The following is a 21,784-nucleotide window of genomic DNA, read 5'->3' on the forward strand; positions in this document are numbered from 1 at the left end:
TAAATATTAATTAAAATATTTATTCTTGTTATAAATGCCAGAAAGGCTAGATATATCTATATATATCATAACCAATAGAGTATTCTAGCTGCAGAATAGCCACTCCTCTGCTTTCTATGCAAGTTTTGAAAGGCTCTTAATGACAGCTACATCAAAAACTAGAACAACAACAATAGCAACAACAACGCGCTGGCCTGGCTAATTAGTCGGGCATTCAAAGTGCATGGCAGCAGCCTGATGATGCGGCTCGAATTGTATTGTAACGTATCGAATCGAATTGAACGTTGATTGCATATTGGCCAAAAACTGACTGATGACTGTACTTAGATGCTTTCCGCGCTCAGACTGCAATTAATCATTAAGAGCAGCATTTCATTCAATCAAAAAGAAACGCCCACAATGAACAACCAATAACAACAACAGCAACAGAAACAGCAATCGAGAACAACTACTACTAAACAACAACCACAACAGCAACAGCAACAACAAGAACAACTTTTATCGATTTTGTATTGTGACGACAACTCAAAAAGTTGATTTGTAAATGCATTTTGTTTGTATGCTGCCACTTAGCCCTGGAACGTGTTTAATTTATGAGTCGAGTGTCTTGTGTGTGTGTGTGTGTGTGTGTGTGTGTGTGTGTGTGTGTGTATGTGGTTGAAGTGTGTGTTAAGTGTGTGTTGCTTGCTGTCAGATGTAGTGACAATTATGCAGCCATTGTAATGCCGTTTCTCACATCTTTAGCATTTTATATAAATAGCAGGATTTAATTCATTAAAATCCAGCCAACATTTTCTTGACGTTCACTAATTTGCCAACTATTTTGGTAAAAGAGATAATTAAATAATTGCCTTTCAGTTTCTGGAGCTGAATATTGGCTAATTAGCCTTCAGTTCATGGTACTAGTTCATTAAGCAATTTACTAAAGCTCAAGGAAATAGTTTGTGAGACATCAAATCACTTCTTTTGAATTTCAGTATGATTTAGTTCACGGAACTAGTTCCGTTCAGATGCATACTTCCAGCATTCAGATTTATTTCATTTCATTTTATATAGGTTTCTTTTTGTTTCAGTTCACAGAACTAGTACATTTCACAACTTGTCCATGGCTCTTTCATATATGTTTTCTAACCCTAACTTTCAGTTTTCATCTGCATTGGAACTGGTTTCGCTCTCTGAGTTACTTAGCAACAACATAAATTATGACTGCACTTGCCGACCAAAAGGCAAAAAAATCATAATAATAATAATAATAAAGACAAAAAAGTCGCATACACAAATGTTTGCTGCATGATTTGGATTTGGCCAAAAGCGCCGACATGGCGAAACGATTTAAGATTTGCGATCTTTAGCCACACCGCGGAGTCGATTTGCAGGCACTTTAATCGTTATTTATGACACTTGCCACATGATTTGCTGGCTAATACTCATAAAACTGATGTTTGTTGTTGTTATCATGTTTTTTTTTGTACTCCTAACCTAATATTTATGGGATTTTGCAGCGCATAAAACAGTTTATAGATTAATTAAAATGTGCTTTTTTATTTCTCTCTGTCTATTTGCAGGTAAGCGCAATACTTGATTATAATATATGGCTCAAGAGTTATGTTGGTCGTGCACAGGTAGGCGGGCACATTAAACTACCTGAAAAATTGTGTGAAATTCGCAAACGAAATGTTTTATGTGTTATATAATATTACGGTTATGTCTAAGAGTTGTGGAGAGGAAAGTCAAAGAAGCGCAAGTGGAACGAATTTTTATGAAAAGAAGTTTAACTGGAATAAATGAGAGGAAGTTGAAGTCCAAAAACAAAGAAAGAAATCTGTTTATTTGGTGAGAATCAGTTTGAAACTTCATTATTAAGTGTATACTTGATCAATTTGCTAGAACTTTTAAAATAATAGATGCTGATAAAGTTCTTAGAGTATATATGATGGAAGACAAGAAATATTGAGAGTTGAAATTTTCTTGTATACATAAAATATTTCTCAATGTTTTTATCATTTTCATGCCCATTTTATCATTTCTTACAAAAAAAGAGAAACTGCAGAGAAATTACTTTTCGAAAAGTCTCTGGATTTGCGCAGTCTTATAATGACATTTACATGACTTGCTCGATTGAGCGATTTGATTTGACTCATCATGAGAAATGAATATAGCTCAAGACCGAATTCTTGCTGCGCGCTCTACAAACGTGCAATTGCGATGTTTGTCATTCCACTTTGTTGTTCTTTTTTTTCGGGTTCGTTGTCATTCCTTATCTTATCCACGACCCATCGGCTTTGCAGTTACTGCTGCCTGTTTATATATACACAAACGTACAGACGTAGAAATAAATATATATACATATATATTTTTCTCTTTTTGGGGCATCAAATGACTAATTCGTATTTGATTATTTACTTTTAACGTGTGCGCTGCGAGTGCATTGAACTTACTTTATCTCACTCATTCACTGCCCTCTCTCTCTCTCTCTCTCTCTCTCTCTCTTTCACTCTTACAACTGAAAAGCAAACCATTTAAAAGGGGTTGCACTCCATCAGACCCTATTTGGTAATCTCCCACGCAAATGATCATAAATCAGCTGAAAATCGAATGAAATGGAAATTTGATATATGATTGTCGTAAAAAAATGAGTTCCCAATAGACTCGCAAACAGCGTGAGAAATTCGAGATTGTTTGAGAATGTTTCCAAGTCCAATTGGAATTCTATAAATATTCTCTGTAGAATTCCCTTTTGGCCTGGGAACTAAGTGTTGTAATGTTTTTTATACAAATTGTGCAACTTGACAATGAATATAAAATTAGCTAGCTTAAATTAGCAAAGCTGCGGAAAATCAGGTAAATGCAGAAAGAGAACAATGATAAACGCACAGATACCCTGCACAAGCTGTTGGCCATTTATAGAAATGAAATGGAAATTTAATTTGCTGTTAGCTCTTTTATTGAGCAAATCAAATTGCATAACTTTGCTAATGCTGCCCGCCTTTGCTTAAGACAGGCATACCCCGTATAGACAATTTTCTGCATACAGGGCATAAAAATTGCTCACGGCTTCTGACGCATGCTTTGTGGGGCATGCGGCGTGTTGGCTGAGAGTGGAGTGGGTGTGCAAGGGGCGGCGTTGGCGTTGGCAGGCAGCTTGACAAGCAACAGCACACACACAACACACACACACATACTTCAACAAATTGCAAATGAAAATGCAACCTTGACAAAGGCGGCAACAACAACAACTAAGAAAAAATATAAGAGAGAAAACCACGCGCCAAATTACAACATCAACTTGTTTGTTGTCATTGCCGAGAGTTTTTCCCTTTTATTACTCTATGCATTTATATGCCCTGTACATTTTAAAAGACGCGCATGGGGTATGCTGAATATGTGAATAATCATTGAGCAAGAAACAGGAATCTTACTTAAACCTAGAGAAGGATAAAGTACTTCATAATCCATCTTACTTGACATCAGTATTTCTTTACCGAGATAAGTCTGGCAACAAGAATACGCCCTTCTTGGCGCTTCTCATATATAAAGAAGTCTATTGAATCCCATGGAAAATAGTTAGTCTAAGCAAAGTGACTATAGTTTGACAACAAAACAAATTACGGGGTATCTCAAAGCCAAGCTGGCTCACTTATAGTCCACATACTTGGTGTTATTATTTGCTTTCTGTCGCGCATTACTTTTGTGTGCTTTTCTTGTGGCTGCTGTTGCTGTTGCTGCTGGTTGTCAACGTGTTGTCATCATCAGCAGCAGTAGCAGCAGGCAAAGCAACAACAACAACATAATCTACTGCCCAGACATGCCACAAAAGAGTGCACTCTCATAGCTGCTCATGTTGTTGTTGTTGTTGCTGTTACCTACACTTTGATATGAGTTTTGTAAGTATTTATTTATGATTTTCTTTTATTTTTCGTTTTCTTTTTCTGTGTTTTTTCTTTTTCTATTTATTTATTTTTGTTTTGTTTGGCTGACAGCGAGCAGCAGCCAAGTCGACATAGAAACTGCAACTGCAGGCAATTGGAACGCTGAGCTTGTGGCATGCCACAAGCAGGCGATGACGACAATGCCGCACCGCAGAGACATTGCCCCAAAACAGGGGCTGGCAACAAAACGTGACAACAACTGCAAATGAACGACGAAGCGAACGAGTGAATGAATTGGGGGCGAGGATAACTTTTGCAATTGCCCCCAAAAAATTAAGTGATATATATATATATATATATATATATGTATATGTAGATAATATATATATATATAGAGAGAACTACCTAAACAACTTGATTACAGTTACTTTTATACAGCCAGCGGAGATTGTGTAGTTCATAAAAGTTTCAAGTTTTTGGTAAAGATTAGTTTTTAGATGGCCTGTGGTATCTATCTTAAGGCAGCAGCAGTAAAACTATAAAAAATATCTCTTGGTGACTTTCATAAGACTAAGAAACTAATAAAAGTATACCGTATGGATTATACACAGTAGTTTCATATCTGATTCAGCTCATGGAACTGGTTCACTGTTCATTTGCAGCATGCCTTACGGCTCGACTCAAGAGACAGAGTACGAAATAAGAATATATTAAAGAAACTAGAAATATCATTTAAACAATTCTATAATACGTAGAACTGGTATTGTCTGATTACAAATTATATGCAAGAGTAGCGTGGGAAATATCAGATAAAACAGCGTCAGCACGATAGCAAATATATTTATATTTTAACTAAATAAAAAAATAAATATTCCATAAAAATTATATTCTTCTAAGAGTTATATTTCAGTAAAACTCCTCTCAAATAAATTCTATATTAATCGTATTTCTTGCTTAAAACTCAATTCTCTTTAAATAACTCTAAAAATACCTGTCGTAGCACTTTTAAGGAAATGTTCCCCCATAATAATCCATTCATCTAATTAGTCATCTTTGAGTATTATATTTGTGCCTCTTCACTTGTTTTTGTTGCTAAGGTCAACTGTGTGCTAGCCCCCCAATGCGTCATATGTCCAGCTGTCAAGAGAATACCCCCAGCCACTTGATCTGGGCCCCCACTCTTGCCCTGCCCCACCCAGCCCACATGTCATTGACTTTGTGCTGTGTGTGCCATAAATTTAAACACAGCCATAAAGAAAGGCCAACATGCGACTATTTTTAAGTATAAAACATAAAATTTTATATGCTCTCACGCATTGGAACATGAAATTATGTACATATATACATATATATCCACATATACATATATAGCATAGATATGGCAAGTTTTGTTTGTTTTAGGCCCTAATTCGATTGTTCTTTGTGGTTTGTGGTCGGTCGGTCGCGCTGCATCTCGATGTTCTCTGTATTTTATGGAGCTTAACGACAATTTTGATTGTCACTTTTTATGAGCTTTTAATGCACGAAACAGATTGAATAGGTTAGGGACGAGAGCGACGAGCGCGAGACGCCCACACGCAAAGATTTCATCATCAGCTGCGATGGCGACGCCAGCAGCAGCATGAACTTTTTTATATATTTTTTTATTTTTGGGCGTCGTACACTTGACACAATTCTCGAAACACTTCTCAAAATAGTTTAAAAATAAAATTGGACTACGACGACAGCGACGACGACGTCGACGGCGACGGCCAATCAACTGTTAGCAGTGGAAGCTTTAGAAGGAAGGGGGCGGGGGCAGGCAGCGACGACAACGTGTGAAGCGCGCATAAAATTAAATTTGGGCACGAACATCGACAGCGCCTCGCTCGTTCGACCACATGGCGCGGCGCTGCTGACGCTGGCGTCGGCAGAAAGCTTAGCAGGAGAGCAGCAGCAATGGGAGAGTGTGAGTGAGTGTAAGTGTGTGTGACTGAGTGAGGGTATGTGCAAGCGTATACGAGAGAGGCGCAACTTGGGCAAGGTCATTAAACCACACAAAAGTAGAAAAAAAAGCAGCGACGTCGACGACGGCAGCGACGCCTCGTTGTTATTATCAACGTTTTGCCAGGGCCTTAGCTGCTTGCTCAGCTGTTTGTTATTGCTTGTGGTTTTTGTTGTTGTTGTTGATGATGTTTGTTGTGCATGTTGTTGTTGCTGTTGCTGTTACTGCTGCTGGTGCCGTCTGCATTTGTTTTGCTTTTATTTCCGCTTGCGCTGCATTTTCAGCAGTGGAAATACATTTGGTAATGGTAATGCGGCATTTATAACTAAAACCCATATATAATTAAGCAAATACACACACACACACACACACGCCTCTACCTGGAACGCCTACAGAATCAGCGTTAACTGATTTGCATTTGACTTTGCTTAGGCGAGCTGAGCTGCGCTTAATTTATGCATTTTTAAACATGTTTCAAATATATTTCTACACAATAACGATGATGCTCTCCTCCGTCGCTCGCGCTGCGCCGCTTCCTTTTTTTATGACATTTGAAAGCTGTGAGAGAGTGTGGGCAGCTGTGGGAAAATATTGTTGCAGAAGCGACAAGTTTCTTGCATGTTTGATATACATACATATGTATACGAACATAAATAAATACACATATGCATATGTCTGTATGTCGTATATAGAATGGCCCTGACCATGTCGTTTCGTTTTATTTATTGATTAATACTGCGAATTGCAGATGAGCTCATAAAGCTGGAGCAACAAAGACAAAAGAAGAAATAAAATTCTGGCAACGCTGCCTTTTCGTAATGTAATGCATTTGCATAACTGTTAACACTGCGCTCTCTTTCTCTCTAGCTCTCTCCACAAGTAATTTCTTTGGCCGCAGCTGCCGCCTCTCAGCAAAAAGAAAAGAAAGTAAATAATGTCAACAATTACAGCGCCTGAATGAGTTTGCTAATTAATTAGACAAACAATGCGTAAGTTTCGGTGTGAGCTTAAAGTGGGAAACGAAACTAAAACCAAAGCTCTTGGCTGCTCAAGAGGGAGAGAGAGCGAGATAGCGGAGAAGAAGAGCAAGCGACTTAGATAATTTGACACTTGATGTAAGTAACCAAAAGATTGCAGAACTTGAGCAGCAGCAGAACAGCGGAAGAGGCAGAGGCAGAGGCAGCGGCAGCAGCTGTTGGCCGCAAGTATGTGGGCATGCGACGAAAAGCTTTGAAACTGATTTCAGGGCGCTGCTGATAAGAACAGTTATTTCTGCCTCTACTGCTGTTGCTGCGCTGCTTTGGTGTAAAATGATGTTCGCTGAAAATCTTAACTCTCGACAACTTGTTGTGCGGCAGCTGTTGAAAATGTTGTTTCAATTTCTTGTGTTATGCAAATGCTTGAAGTTTCTTTTTATTTATTTTTGAAAAACGAAAAACTTAATTAAATATTTAAATGCGAGCAACTAACTAACAAGCGTATAAACAATACACATTAAAAACCAAAGGTCCAGTTGCTACATTTTGCTGGCCAAAGCCGCTAATTAAGTTTTTCGTTAGTCGTCATTCGTTTTCCTTGACTAACATTGAAGTTGCCAAATGGCTGTTAACGAGCAGACTTAATAACAGCTGTTAAAAACAAATTCGAGCGCTGAGGCTGAGTTATGCATTAACGTGAATGAAAAAGAGAGACGGACGAACGACATGCAAATAACTGGACAAGTGAGCGAGCTTTTGAATGCTTCAAACCAGCAGCAGCAGCAGCTGCTGCTAATTTGGTAACAAATATTTGTTGTTTGGACGGGGGCGCAGCTTCCACAGCGCATATATTGACAGATTTTTTGATCCAATTCAATTGCAATTTTCCAAGCTTCAAACGAATCACACAAAAAAGCAACTGAACAAACAACTGGCTTCAAAGTAAATAAATAAGCGAGTGGGCACAAAAAGTGGAAGGGAAGAGGGCGAGAGCAGGAAGGAAGAGTGCGCTTAATGAGCGACATGCAAAAGGCTTGCTAAAAATAAAACACACAAACCTCCGTCCGTTCCGATTGCAATTAATGTAAAAAGTGTGGGAAAATGCAGCGCCAGAGCAAACACGTTACGATTCAAATGCTTTACTGAATCAAACGTAAATGTAATTAATGCTAAAGCAGAATATATATTAACAGACATGGTACAGGGTATAAATTTGCATACTCTACCCATTGCGTGGGACCTTAAGAGCGAGAAATTGGCAACTGGCAAAAAGCGTTAATGCAAAACTTGAAATTATTTCCGTTTTTGCCATTTGCGTTGATCATTAAGCAGCTGTTGCTCATCAGTTGCTGGTGCTGCCGTTGTTGCTGCTGTTGCATTCAATCATCAATCAAAATTTTGTGCTGTGCGTGCGAAGGCAACTTGTGGCGGCTTTAATGATGCAACAACAGAAAAAAAAGATAAACGTAACTGCAATGCTGCAAATTGCTAGCCCAGGGGCAGCCACTGGCAAACAGTCTCTTGACCCTGAGACTCCCATCCTTGTGGTCACCCTGCCTCCCTCTCTCTCTTTTTCTCTATCTCTCTGTCTTCCGCTGCTGCACTTTGACTAATCCATCAGCAAATGAGGCAACTGCCATTGGGGGTTGCGCACTCACCCAGTTGCCAGCCAGAAAAAAGTGCAATAAAAGCGTTGTTCACGCTGACCCTTCAATTCTGTTGCCCTGCCCCAAACTTACTCTCCCCCCGTCAGCCAACCATCCGTTTGGCACTTTTTTCTGTATTCTCTCAAGTGCTCTTAGCTGAGCAGAGCACTGGCAGCTCATTTTATACACATACATATACAATTTTTTACTTCTCTTCTCTCTTTTATTTATTTTTTAGCCAGGACTTTGTTAGCTGTGCTGCGCTCTCAAAGTGGCCGCGCTTTTCTGTCTCTGCCTCTACCCTCAGCTTTCTTCTTCCTCCTCCGGTCCCCTCTGGCTGCGCATTGATGTGCAAAGTTTTTATGACGCATTCGTGATTTCTCTTTCTGCTTTATATAAATACATATATATTTTTTTATTTAATGCTGCACTGCGTCCATTTCATTTTAAGGCCTTTTGTCCTTGCTTCAAGTGTTGACAGCGCTGTGGTTTCTCTCAATTTTATTTTGCCCATCTTCGTTTCCACTCGACTTTGTGGCTTTAAATTAGCTAGTTTTGACTTGAAATTGCTTCAAAAACAAAAAAAAAAAAAAAAAATTAAAAATATAAATCACCAATTGGAGATGCGGGGCATCGATCCCCGTACCTCTCACATGCTAAGCGAGCGCTCTACCATCTGAGCTACATCCCCTTGTGGGCATGTGGGCGCATTTACAGCACATAACGAAAATCACAACTATCGCAGAGCATAAGACGCTGTGAGAGTGAGAGCGAGAGCGACGATTCCAATAATTTTCGATCGATGGTATTGCTGCTATGCCGTTCCCACCCACTTAACATATGCCTTGGCTATTAACAGTGTCGAAATTTTATTTTTGGGCTCGTGGGCGCGCTCTCTTCTTACACGCTCACTCACTCTCTGGCGATACACAGTAATAATGCTTCCTTAAAGCCAGCAGCTGCTTATAATTTACTTATTAATTGGTCATGTAATTTGCAAATTTATGCTTTATGTTCACGTGTGTGTGTGTGTGTAAGTGTAAGAAAGAGAGAGGAGTATGTTGAGTGTAGTAGCTACTTTGTTGTCGTGCTCAATTACTGCTAATTAGCAGCGCTGTTATTGCTGATTAAATATACACAGAGAGTGTGAGAGCGCGTGTAGCTGTAATTGTAGGCAAAGCTAGCCAATCTCGCGTGTGCTCCCTCTCTCTCTATCTCTCTTTCTCTCTCTAGTTGTCGTCTCTTAATATCAGTTGCAAAATTAGGTCACAACACGCTGTTGATAATTATGATGATGAACAACGTGTCGAACGTGTTTGTTGTTGCTATCTGTCAGTGGCTAGTAGAATTGCAGCAGCAGCAACAGCAGCAGCGGCACCAATAGCAGCAGCAGCTGTTGCCCATTTACTTTCAATATGCGTTTCAGTTTTCTTTTTATCTTTGTTGCTTTTGTGCTTGCTTCTAAATTGGCAACGATTTGGGTCACAGTTGCCAGTCGTCTTGGCCGTTCCTGTGACGTCAGAGCATCGCCTCGCCTCTGCCTTAATATTAACAAGAAATTTCTATAGCGAACAGCAGGCGGCTAATTTGAAGAGTATTTCAAGAAATTCATAAGTAGGTGGCTCTGCGGTCTGGGATAACCGCAGCAGCTGTTTGATTTATATGCAACTGCTTTTGTTTTGTTCACTCTCTAGCGCCATCTCTTTCGCTCTCTGTCTCTTTTTGTTTTATCAGTAGCGAATTATTGCAACAGCTGCGTTCCGCAAAGCTGAAACTCTTATATTAATCGAGCTGGCCAGCTGGACAACCGATTTCCGTCACACACACAAAAAAAAAATCCAAACCAAAAACCCTGTGCTAAAACTTCTGCTTCATTAGCAGCATTTGTGTGTGAGCGGGTGAGGGGGAGAGATAGGGGTAGGTAGGTGGTAAGGGGCTTGATGCTACAAGCAGTTTGGCTTGTGGCTTTGATAATTTATGGTTCACCTTATATAACGAAAAACTCTTTGGCCTACATACTTGGCGTATGCGTAATGTCGTTAAATAATGTGCCACATGCCACACACCAACACGCACACATACACCAACACCAACACCAACACGAACGCAGTGACAACTCACGTGATTAATCGCATTACTAATCAATACAAATGTCACTCAATTGCTGACATTTGAGATTTGTGGCCAGTTTTGTTGTCTCTTTGGTCTCGCATTACGCATACGCACAGTAGTACCCAAACAGCTGCCGCTGCCACTGCCGCTGCTGCTGCTGTCCATTGTCAATTAAGTGGCGTGTAAATTGACTGAACCTGCAATGAGAAAAACAACAGACGTGAAATAGTATAAGGAAAACTTCAAATGCAGACACGTTTGCACAGATTTCGCTAGCGATTTTTGCACATTTTTCACATTGTTTGCCCACGAGCTGTTGGCCATATTCATGCAGTTGTTGCTATTGTTGTTGTTGGCCTTTATCGCCTGACAACTTTTGTGCGCGTTGTTTGGCGTTGACTGTAGTCAGCTGTTGTCATTCGGTATTCAGCTCTCTGGTTGTTTGTTTTTCTATTTTTGTGTTCGCTTTTCATTATCAGAAAACCCTTTTCTTTGTTCAACTGATATCCGGGCTGGCAAGTGGGCGTGTTAGCGTGTGGGTAGGCAGTGATGCTAATTAATGTCGCGTGTTTTCTTTTTGTGATGCAATCAAGTCACTAAATACGTCACGATGCCATCGGGAATCGGGTCAAACCCGCGCGGCTTAACTACAAAACAACCACCCTTAGGCGAAAGGTTAGAGCCTGTTGGGGTGGATGGGGGTTAGCGGCGGAAACGCGTTGCCATTTCCGTTTTGATTACACTTGATGGCCCTGTTGGCCATTTCCAGGCATTTTTGGTGGGCTCTCAGCTTTTACCTTTCACGGGAAATTGTTTGCAAGCGTGAAAAGTGGCCACAAATAAATTGGAGCTGAGCTATTTAGTTGAAATGTGCTCAATATATATATACGTTATATATAGTATGTCTGTATATGTTTCTAAATTTATATATCTTCACGTAGTCCAAGTTTTTATTATGCTGGTCCTTACGCAATTACAATTTGTGAGCTGTCGTTAATTTCATTTCTTGTCATTCACTTTGACTCGGTCGTTCTCCTTATCTCTCCCTCTGTCTTCGCCCTGCTCTGTTTTGCTATCACTCATAAATCAACATAATTGGCTCTAAAAGCAAGCTAAGTAAACTTAAATATAGCCAAATACTGCTAAATATGTGCACACATCATAAAAACTGAGTGTGCATGAGGGGCTCAGTCGGGTGGACACGACTCTGAGATACCCTGAGCTCAGTGAGGGTAAAAAAAAATTAAATTAATTGAAGTTTATGTTCATTCTGTATATTTAAGAGAACTATACATGATTTATATTGATGTTAGGCAGGTTTGGTCGCATTTCTATCAGAATAGCTCTAGAAAGAGACATAAACGTCAGATAATTAGTTTTACGTACATTTCAACGTATCCATTATACCCTTAATTCTCGTCTTCAATGGGTATTCAAAAATACTTTGTTGCTTTTGTTTAATTTGCTTTGTGCAATGCGCTAAGAGTTTTTCTTTTACATTTTCGCAGCTGTTTGCTAATTTTTAACAGCACGACATTAAGTCATTTATGAAATGTATATTTATGGATATATAGACAGATATATATATAAATGAGCATGTGGATGCATGTCTTTTATAGATATAGATACATTTAGATATATAGATAGATATGGATAAAGAAATATATATACTGATATATCTACTGATAGATATTTACATATAGCTAATGTAATACAACCCATTATATTGCATTACTACGGAGCGCTATATCAATTCACATGGGACTTTATAGTCACTCTTACTAAAGTTAACAGATGCTATAGTAAACCTCACTTAAAATATGGTTATATGGCTATATATATTCTGTTTACTCTATTCTCTCTTCTCTGCATTCTCTCTCCTCTATATTCTCTCAGTTCATATAAACAAATTCGAGTGTAAATTTTTGGGTAATGACACGCGTCAGCAAAAGCTGCAACAGATTTACATTTTGATTGCATTTTATTACCATTGGCAAAAATAAATAATGCGAAACAAAAAGGCACACCAAGAGTGCTGAAATATTATGATAATTTATAAGAATTAACATAATTTTCCAACAAAAACAAAGCAGAAGAAAAATAAAATAAAAACGAAATCAAAGCTCTGCCGCTGGCTGAATGTTTTATGCATATTTAAATACTACGTATGGCCCGAGGAAGTTTGATTATTAATATACACCCTGTGTGTAGGGTGTAATATACACCCTGTGTGTACACACTGTGTGAAGCTGGCATATTAGCCAATGCAGACAGCCTATTTATAGCTGCAATTGTTAGAGTATCGCTTGGCTGGGTGTCGCTCTAATGGCTGTCATTATCACTGTCGATTAACATCCGAGTGTGGCATTTAATATCATGGCATGTGCGTGTTGAATTTACAAATGCGATTTACAAAAACAGAACAAACACAGAACAAATGAAAAAAGAATAGAAAATGAGAAAATGCGCTCATAAAATTATTTGACATGATGTCCTCGACGTCCTTCGTCCGCATTGCCTAATGCGAAAACTATGACGCGCTGCATGTTGACAAATTACCATTTGACATTTCTCTGGTCTGCATATTAAACAGCAAACGCAAATTTTTTCAGATATATTTACATATATATGTTTATATATGTATAAATACATTTGCATATCATTTCTATATGGTACATATTTAAAATCTCATTTTTAAATGCACGCATTCTCTGCTTTTGAATAACTATTTAATGCACAATAAAGTTTAACTTTGCATATGAATATATTTAAATATTGTGGCTCTATAGGAATTTCAATATATGCTGCTTGCATATGAGGCTTAAAATATGAGGACAATTAAATTAAAATATATAATACATTTAAGCTTTAATCCCTTGATGAAATTAAAGCTTTAAAAACATAGATAATAAACTCCGAAATTTTATTTAAAAAAATAAAAAAACTGAGGCTAAGTAATGCAGCACTCATTGATTGTGCTCTAGGTATTGCCTTTCTAGGTAATTCTCATAAATTCAAGAGAAAGTAAAAGCAAGGTAGGATGCATGAAAAATGGAAGAAGTGGAAAGAGGATAATCAATGTGCAGAGGAGTATTAAATGAAAAAAACTGTGAGGGAATATGTATTCATTTAAGAAGGAAAAGGCGTAGAAAAAGCAAAGGGATGCGCACAAGGAAGAGCATGAAAGATTAGCTGATGAGAAAGTATAAAATGAAATATGTAAAATACTAAAACTGTAGGCGAAAAAAACAAAGCGTAGGCAGGAATAGAAGAGGGAAGACTGGAATATTAATTTCAGAATGAAAACATCTAGGATAAATAGAAGGCAGAGCAAGAAATTAATGGCCAGTTTAAGAGGAAGAACAAGTGCTGTGAATGTCGCAAAATAAAGGCGATTTGAAGTAAGTATAAAAACTTCACTTAGGAAAAAAAAGGTGGAAAGAAAAAAATGGATGAAAATTTGAAGAGATGTAAGACTTGCAAAACTAGAAGACTTTCAGAGATAGTAAAGGAATGAGGCTGAAGAAATATCGTCCACTCTTTTCCTCATTCTGTTGTTTCTATAAATCTTGTGTACATCAATGCATGAGCATAAAGGCAGGAAAGAACTCAGTATGTATATATATTTATATACACATATACGTCATTTGCCATAAATTTCCCAAATTAAACATATCTCAAAGCTTCACCCAAATTCATGTTATCATACATAAAGTTGAGCTCCCTGCTGTGTCCTGCTTGTGCTAATCTTTTGATAGCCAGCCAAAGCAACTGGCCTGGCTCTAGTCTTAATTTTACTTTCAAATAAGATTTTGGTGTTGATTGATTAAGCAATTTGTTTGCTCTCCAATTTATGCTGGGCTGATTTATCAGTTATCGGCGCTGATCTGCTATGGCTATGATATATCTATGAATTATGCAACATACAAACTTCGATAAATACATATATAAGCATAAACATTATTTCACAATGAAAACTGTTTGCCTTTGCTGCGTCACGCGTGGCACTCATAAATAAGCAGATGGACGGACGGACGGACGGACGGAGGGAGGAACGGACGACCAGCCAAGCCAGGCAAACCTTATAAATTATTGAGGGCATCTGAAGGATTGTGTGCGCTTAGGCCATGTGAGTCGTCGTTGTTTGGTTGCCACGCCCCCACCCCTCTCGCCAGCCGACTGCCGTTTACGTGGCTTATCATCAGCTGGTGCGGCGCATTGTTACAAGTAATTTTGTTGCACGTCAGAGGCGGCACGCAGAGAGAGTGCGACGAGCTGCCTTGCCGCGTGCCCCATGTCTGTTGCATGCGACTCCATTGAAATCCTTTTGCCATTGTTTGACGCACCAATTCAATGCACTAACGAGCTCAGCAGCTCGGCAGCTGAGCGGCTCCGGTTTCTATAATAGCTCAATATCGACATTAAATTCCGGTAAATCTAAGCATTAAACAGTCTGGCAACGCCTGCGCTAGCTGCGCTTTAAATCAACTTCAGTCAAAAATTGAATTTTTCTATACAAGAAAATTGGTTTATTAATTGCCTGTGGAATTGTTTAAGCCACTTTTGCGACAATCTCTATGCCACACACACACACACACGCACACACGCACGTGTCTAGCCCATAAATTTGCTAGCGTGCCGTGGGCTAAAATGTGGCACGGATTTGGGCGTTGCCACTTTGCTGTTAAAATCCTATTTTATTTTCAATTTGTCAGCAAAGTGCGGCGAGAGCCTTAAGCTGACAGCGCGTAGAAGTCGAAAGTAAGATATATAGAAAATGATTTGGCCTTGGCCATATGGCCATATGGCTACACGGCAGAGGGGTGGATGGGTGGGGGCAAGTGCTATTAACTTATTAGTACTACGTGGCGTATGCGCAACTTGGTTACCAAGTGCCGCAGCTGTGCCGATGCCGATGCTATGTTGTTAAAGTTGTGCCTCACGCACACACACATACACAAATTAAACAATGACAGCTTGTCATGTTTATAGCTGACTCACACTCACACACACACACACACAACGCATAGCGCTCAAAAGTCGACTACAATTTCATTTCTTTTTTGCGTTTTATGCAAACGCGCGCGTTCGCTCGCTTCTCTCCTTTGTTTGACTGAGTGAGCACAGCAGCCTTGTGCCACACTCCCACACACGCACACACACACACGTGCAAACACCCACACCTTGACTTCCTTTTGGCCCGCTTTTTTGTCATTGTCACTGGCATATGAGAAATGTGTTGGCGCTTTACATTTATAGTCCCTGGCAGAGGAGCAACCAGTTTATTTTAATCAGATTGTTGACTGTTTCTCTGTTCTCTTCTGTGCGCGCGTATTCGCACAAACTTGACTTGAATTTTAATAAATTATTTCAGTTTTGTTGGTGTTTCCGTTGTCTTGTTGTTGTTTCACCTGACGCATTTTTAATGAGAAATACACACAGAAATAAACGCGTTCAGCTTTTCCGCGCAACATCAACAACAGTAGGAAAATGGCCAAAGAGCTTAGCCAGCTGTGTAAAATCTAAGGATTACTCAGAAACGACAATAAAGAATGAAGGAAAGAGGCAGAATGAAATGACAAAAGAAGTTGCCGTTATGTGACTGGCATTGACAAAAGATGTTTTGGCATTGAATTGCAAAGCCAAGGAAGCGGAAAGTTGGCTAGGGCACTTGAGAAGCGCAAAGAGAGGCAGAGTGAGAGAGAGAGAGAGAGAGAGAGATGAAGATAGTCACTGTTGTATCATTAGTTATGGAAAGTTTTGCGGTTAATAATTACATAATTAACGCATAATTAATTTAAAAACTAACCCGAGCTAGCAAAGCCAAGTCTCGGCCCTGGCCAGCGGCCACAAATTGTGGTTATCCTTTGTGCTAGCCACTCAGTCAGCCACTCAGTCATTCTAGGCTGCCTCCATTTAGGGCCAGGCTAAATTAAGCATGCCAAACACAGGCCAACAGCAAATCACTGGGCCATGCAAAATGTGCCGAGCGGTGCTCAGAGAGGGAGAGTGAGAGAGAGAGAGAGAGCGGAAGAGAGGGAGCTGAAACAGTTTCATGAGATGCTGTTGGCTCTTAAGTGAGCAGCGCCAGTGCGTTTCGCATATACGTGGGCGTGGCTATTTTTGTTGCCACAGTCAAAATTCCAGTGTGGCACACACACACACACACACACACACACACAGAGGGAGGCACAGGCACAGGCACACACATAACGAAAATTAGTTGGCCACAAAATGACGCTGACGCCCACATGAAAAAGCGAGAAGTATTCGCTCAGGCTCCATTTTCTATCTGCTCAAAGAGTCGACTACTGCCCCCTGCCCCCTACCCGCTGCCTTCTGCCTGCTTTCAAGGCCATCATCATTTGTATCTCCAGCAAAACTTTTTGCGTTTTCTTTCTTCTTCTCTTTTTTCATATGCCAAATGCATGACCAGATATTTTAGCCCGTGTCTCTGCGTCTCACTTCCTTTCAAGCCCTTTGCAGCTGCCAACTGTGCTCGGGCTGCCTCTCTGTCTCAGTTTTTGATTTGTTTTCTCATTTGCTGTTGCTGCAGCTTGGCTTTTGCATGGGTATATTAAGTGGGACTTGGATTTTTATATAAAATAATTCAATAAAGTATAAGAGTTGTCATATAATCTAAGAGCTATTCACTGCTGTTCTTAGTATGATCTATCATCTCATTTATTAGTTTTCCATATTTGAAAGATTATTGAGTAAATGTCATATATACTTAGAGGAAAGTTCTACATAATCCATCCATATTCTTTCAGAGTCCTCCTGGCCATAGTCTGCACTCTGAACAGGGTATGTTGGCATTGCTTATGCTCGAACGCCTGCAGCATTTCGTTTTCTATTCCTTGTGCATTTCAGCCTGACTTTTGTCTGGCTTTTTTGCAGATGACTTTTCATTACATAAGCAAAAGCGCAAAGAAGTTGATGCTCTTTGTTTGCTCCCATGTTGCATTTGCGTCACAGCAGCCCAGCCACGTGTCTAAAGTGTGTGTCATAATCAATCAGCGCCGAGCCACGCACAACTACACCTACACACACACACACACACGCACACACACATGCTCTCTATTGACTTGACAAAAATGTATTTAAATTTAATTCAAGCGTCGCTGCGGCGCCTCTCGTAATTATTCAAGCAGGAAATTCAATTAAATTGAAGCAATTTTGTGCTTTCACCTTGACGCGACCTTAAAATAAAGCGGAAAAAAAAACATATTTAAAATATATATTTTTATTTATATATAAAGGAATAACACTCGTTTTACATTCGACTAACCCTTTTGTTTTTCCCAATCTGTCTTTTTAGGTAAGCTACACGGATTATATATTTTAGTCTGAAAGAGACACCAGCAACAAGCGAAAGAGACGGCGCTAGCGTAAAGTGATTTACGGGCTAAGTACACACAAAGCAGCTTAAAAAGAATTTTACAAAATTTCAATTAGAAAGTTCTTTAAATCTTTTGCAAATTCAAATTTCGGTATTTTTTTTCAATCATTTCTTTTTTCGCTCAGTGTAGCGTATAAATATAAATATTTGCATTGCCTACTTTTGTGCTGGGCCGAGACTATGCAATTAGGTCGAGAATAGCCTCATTTATTATGCCGCCCCAAAATGCTTGTTGGCCAAACACAAAAGAAGAAGCAGCAGCAGTCATGCCCCTCGCCTCCCCCCTTTTCCCCTTTCCCCTCTCGGGCCATTGGTCATTTTGTGCTTGGGCAATTGTGCGGCTGCCAAATGATGCATAAATTTATGTCAATTTCTCTTTTAAACAATTAAAAATTGAGCGAAGGAAACCACTCGCTGTCCCTCTCACTCACTCACTCTCAATCTGTGCCTTTCTCACTCCCCCTCTCTCTCTCTCTGTTTATACAAAAGGCAAATGAAAAGCCAGCGCGCTGCCTGTATTCTTTGGGCTCGGGCAGCTGCTGCCTGGTGCGCGTTGACAAAGCATAGCCACGCCCACAGTGGCCGCCCACTTTTAAATATTTCATGTAATGCCTTTGCAATTTGGCGCTGTTGTCATTTTTCATTGCGTCGGTACTAAAGGTGAGAAATTAAAATGAAATATTGTGTGCCCAGGCCAAAGCGCCATTCCATTCCAAAATGGCAACATCTTTATCGTCCTCTTAGCTTTATGCAAAGCAGCAGGAGTAGCAGGAGTAGTAGCAGGAGTAGCAGCAGCAGCAGTTGCCTGTTTAAATGCTCTCTGGCTTATGACTTGTTATGTTTGCTTATATAAAGCCTGGTCATTAGTTTTAGCCAGCTGACTGATGTGACAAAGTTCGGAGCAACATTTGCTTGGCCAACTTTAAGTTTTGGCCAAAACTCTATAAATAATTGAGAAGCGACTTTTGCAATGCTATAAACTAAATCTGCCGACATTCGGGCTTACTATGTGTATTACTATATGCCTGCAAGAGTAATGAGGCAAAGTTTTTACTTATACGAAAAGTCTTATAATTTACTCTTATACTCACTTATGCAAGTCTGGCTTTAATATTTCATAGCTGGCAAATAGTTAAAGTTTCTGGCGAATTCTTTGGTTGCACTCAAGCATGTGTGTGGGTGTTTAGGTGTGTGTGTATGTGTGTCTGCGTTTAGTGCCTTGGCTTAGGCAGGCGCACATAATTTGCCTAGAAGTATGCAATCAAAATGGTTTTAATTGATTTTTAGTCGTCGCGTCGCTCTGCTTCTCGTGCTCTAAAGTCAATGACTGCTGCCTGGGCACAATACACACACACACAGACACCCAAAACCCACCCTCTCACTCAAACACTCACACAGAAATGCTTGTCAACTCATATACACTCGATGGCACGGCTCACTTGGAAAATTCTAAATTGCATAAATTTATTTCTTGCTCGTTTGCCAACGTCTCGCTGTCCGCCCTCTCGCAGCGCCACGCCCATCGGCCTGCAGGCCATTTGTAAAATTGATTACGCGCATAAATTGAAGCAGACGAGCGACGCTATCAAAATGTTGCCACAGGCCGAGAGGGTGGCTCAAACAGACTACGGGGCGGGGTCAGGTGGTAGCATAATTTTTTGGGCTAGTTTCAAATTGAATTTGACTCACACACACACACACAAACACACACGCACATATATAAATAATATGTGTATATATATAAAATTTATGCAATCAAATTCAATTTGCTTTAATTGCATTGGCTCGCGCATTTAGCTGCGCCTCGCAAGTTATTTGTCAATTAACAACAGCGAAATGTTGCAATCAATGTTGCGTATTATGTGCCAAACACACGCACGCACCCGCATGCACACACACACACAGACACACACACACAATAGCACACTCGCACACATGTAATTATGTTTGTAACGCTCTCATGTCTGGGATATTCGAGCCTCCCGCTGGTATTGCCATACATAGCCATAATTATAACAGTCGGCAGCGCTCAAAGTGCCCGAAACATGCGAATTAGGCGGCGCGCCATTTGCAGCATGCGGCAACATGCAGGCGCATGCAGGGTGGCTACACAGTTGCAGCAGCTCAGGCGACAAATGTGACGGAAATGAAATGGGATTGGAATTGGAATTGAAGTTGGTGTGAAGAGAGCAGCATGAGGTGTGAGTAGTTATTTAATGATGAGATGACTGATTAAACAAGGAGTGGATTTACTTACTCTCAGGCATCGTTAACCTTGCCTTGAATACATATTTGATGAGTTCTATATTTTGCTAAGAGTTCGTGGTAAAGTTTTGAGCTATGCCTTGAAAAATTTCTCATAAATAGTAAATCGAATCATCGCAGTGCGTTATTCCTATCTCTTATATTCATTATTTAGTTCATTATTGAGATATAGTATAATAAATGATATATTATTATTCATTCTTCAAATCAATACTAAACTCACTTTCAATATCTTCATCTCAATTCGTTTCTTTTCTCATTCCTCGCTCTCTCTCTCTTAATCTCTATCTATCTCTTTTCCTCCCTCAAAGTAACACCTCATATTTCTTCAGCTTTCGCGCAAATCTCTTAAGATCATTTAAATTTATTCTAAGCCTCATTGAGGTGTTTTCTTTCCAACTCTCAGCTGAGTCACACAAAAGTGCGTTGATCTCTGCCCAATGTCCGCTTGAGAAGGCCACATTATTAAGCTGCCCAGAGAATCTCTGGCCATCTGTCAAATCTCTGGTAATCTGTCATATTTGTCGCCTGGCTGTGGAGCCAGCTGCATTACTCAGGGTCAGAGGCAGAAATGTGGCAAACATTTGAGCAAGCGCCAGCAAATACGGGCAGAGGGTTAGCCGGACGGAGAGCTATGCGTATGTGATAGATGCAATCAGAATGATGCCACTTTGGAGTAGCAACAATACAAATTACAAATTTACACGCGAAACACAATGCAGCAACCACGCCCACCTCTGCCGCGCCTCGACTATTTCCTGGGAATTGGCAGACGACATTTAGTTGTTGTGATATGCAAACGTAATGAGCTATGATTATGGCCAAAGTGCAATTAGTAATTGAATCATTATACATATATTTTGATTGCCTAATAGCATTTGTGGTGGCAGGAGAGATGGGGGGAAGAAGAAGACGCAGCAGCAAGGCAAACATATCTCGATGCAAATTCAATTTAAGGCCGCGCCTCGAAAGCTGTTCGTAAAAATGATTTTCAAGAAATCTGAATCTGACGACGACAAAGTTCAATGAACGGGCAACAGGAGCTGCCAAAGGAGTTTCAAGACCAGAGAGAGAGAGGGGGCGGGGCGTGACGAAGGCAGACGTAGCAAGTCGACGAGGGCCGCAGGCAACGACTGCTCGTTTGTGGAATGTGATGGAACAGTTTATGAATTGAATAAACCGGAGCCAAGGTGATGAGTTATTCAAAAAGCATGTGCAAAATGTCAGAAGAAATCAAATGAGATTAAAAAATGCAAAATAATATAATAAAATGGAATGAGACGAAAACGAGCAAACGACCAACCGACAGAGTTGATGTGCAGTGGGCGGGGCGTGGGCGGTGGCTTGAAAAGGGCTAAAAACACAAATGTTTGCAATGGATGGAAAATAAGGGGCAGCTGTGACCGTTAGTTTGGCCCCAGGCAAGGACCGGGCAACCGTTCAAATGTGAAGCCAAGTTGAGAACTTAACAAATGCCAAAAATAAAGTTAAAATAAAAACGAAAAGCGAAAAACGAGAAACGAGAATGA

General features: G+C 40.0%; 1 protein-coding gene and 1 non-coding gene across 4 annotated transcripts in view; one reads left to right on the plus strand and one right to left on the minus strand.

The window, feature by feature from the left end:
• LOC6582089 (serine/threonine-protein kinase NLK) overlaps positions 1-21,784 on the plus strand; it is an 86,818-nt gene that overhangs the window by 45,874 nt on the left and 19,160 nt on the right. The window contains exon 1 of one of the 3 annotated variants that reach the window (XM_044010338.1): positions 1,745-1,833. The exons of the other annotated variants lie outside the window; for them this stretch is intronic. Coding sequence (XP_043866273.1) covers positions 1,760-1,833 — 74 coding nt within the window. The 5' untranslated portion in view covers positions 1,745-1,759. Of the gene's footprint in view, positions 1-1,744; positions 1,834-21,784 lie in introns of those variants that run through there. 3 annotated transcript variants of the gene reach the window in all.
• Trnaa-agc lies at positions 9,095-9,167 on the minus strand. The gene has a single exon. It is a non-coding gene; the product is annotated as a tRNA-Ala (tRNA).

Source organism: Drosophila mojavensis, unplaced genomic scaffold (genome assembly GCF_018153725.1).
Source record: "Drosophila mojavensis isolate 15081-1352.22 unplaced genomic scaffold, ASM1815372v1 contig_74, whole genome shotgun sequence".
In the NCBI taxonomy this organism is placed as follows: Eukaryota; Metazoa; Arthropoda; class Insecta; order Diptera; family Drosophilidae; genus Drosophila; species Drosophila mojavensis.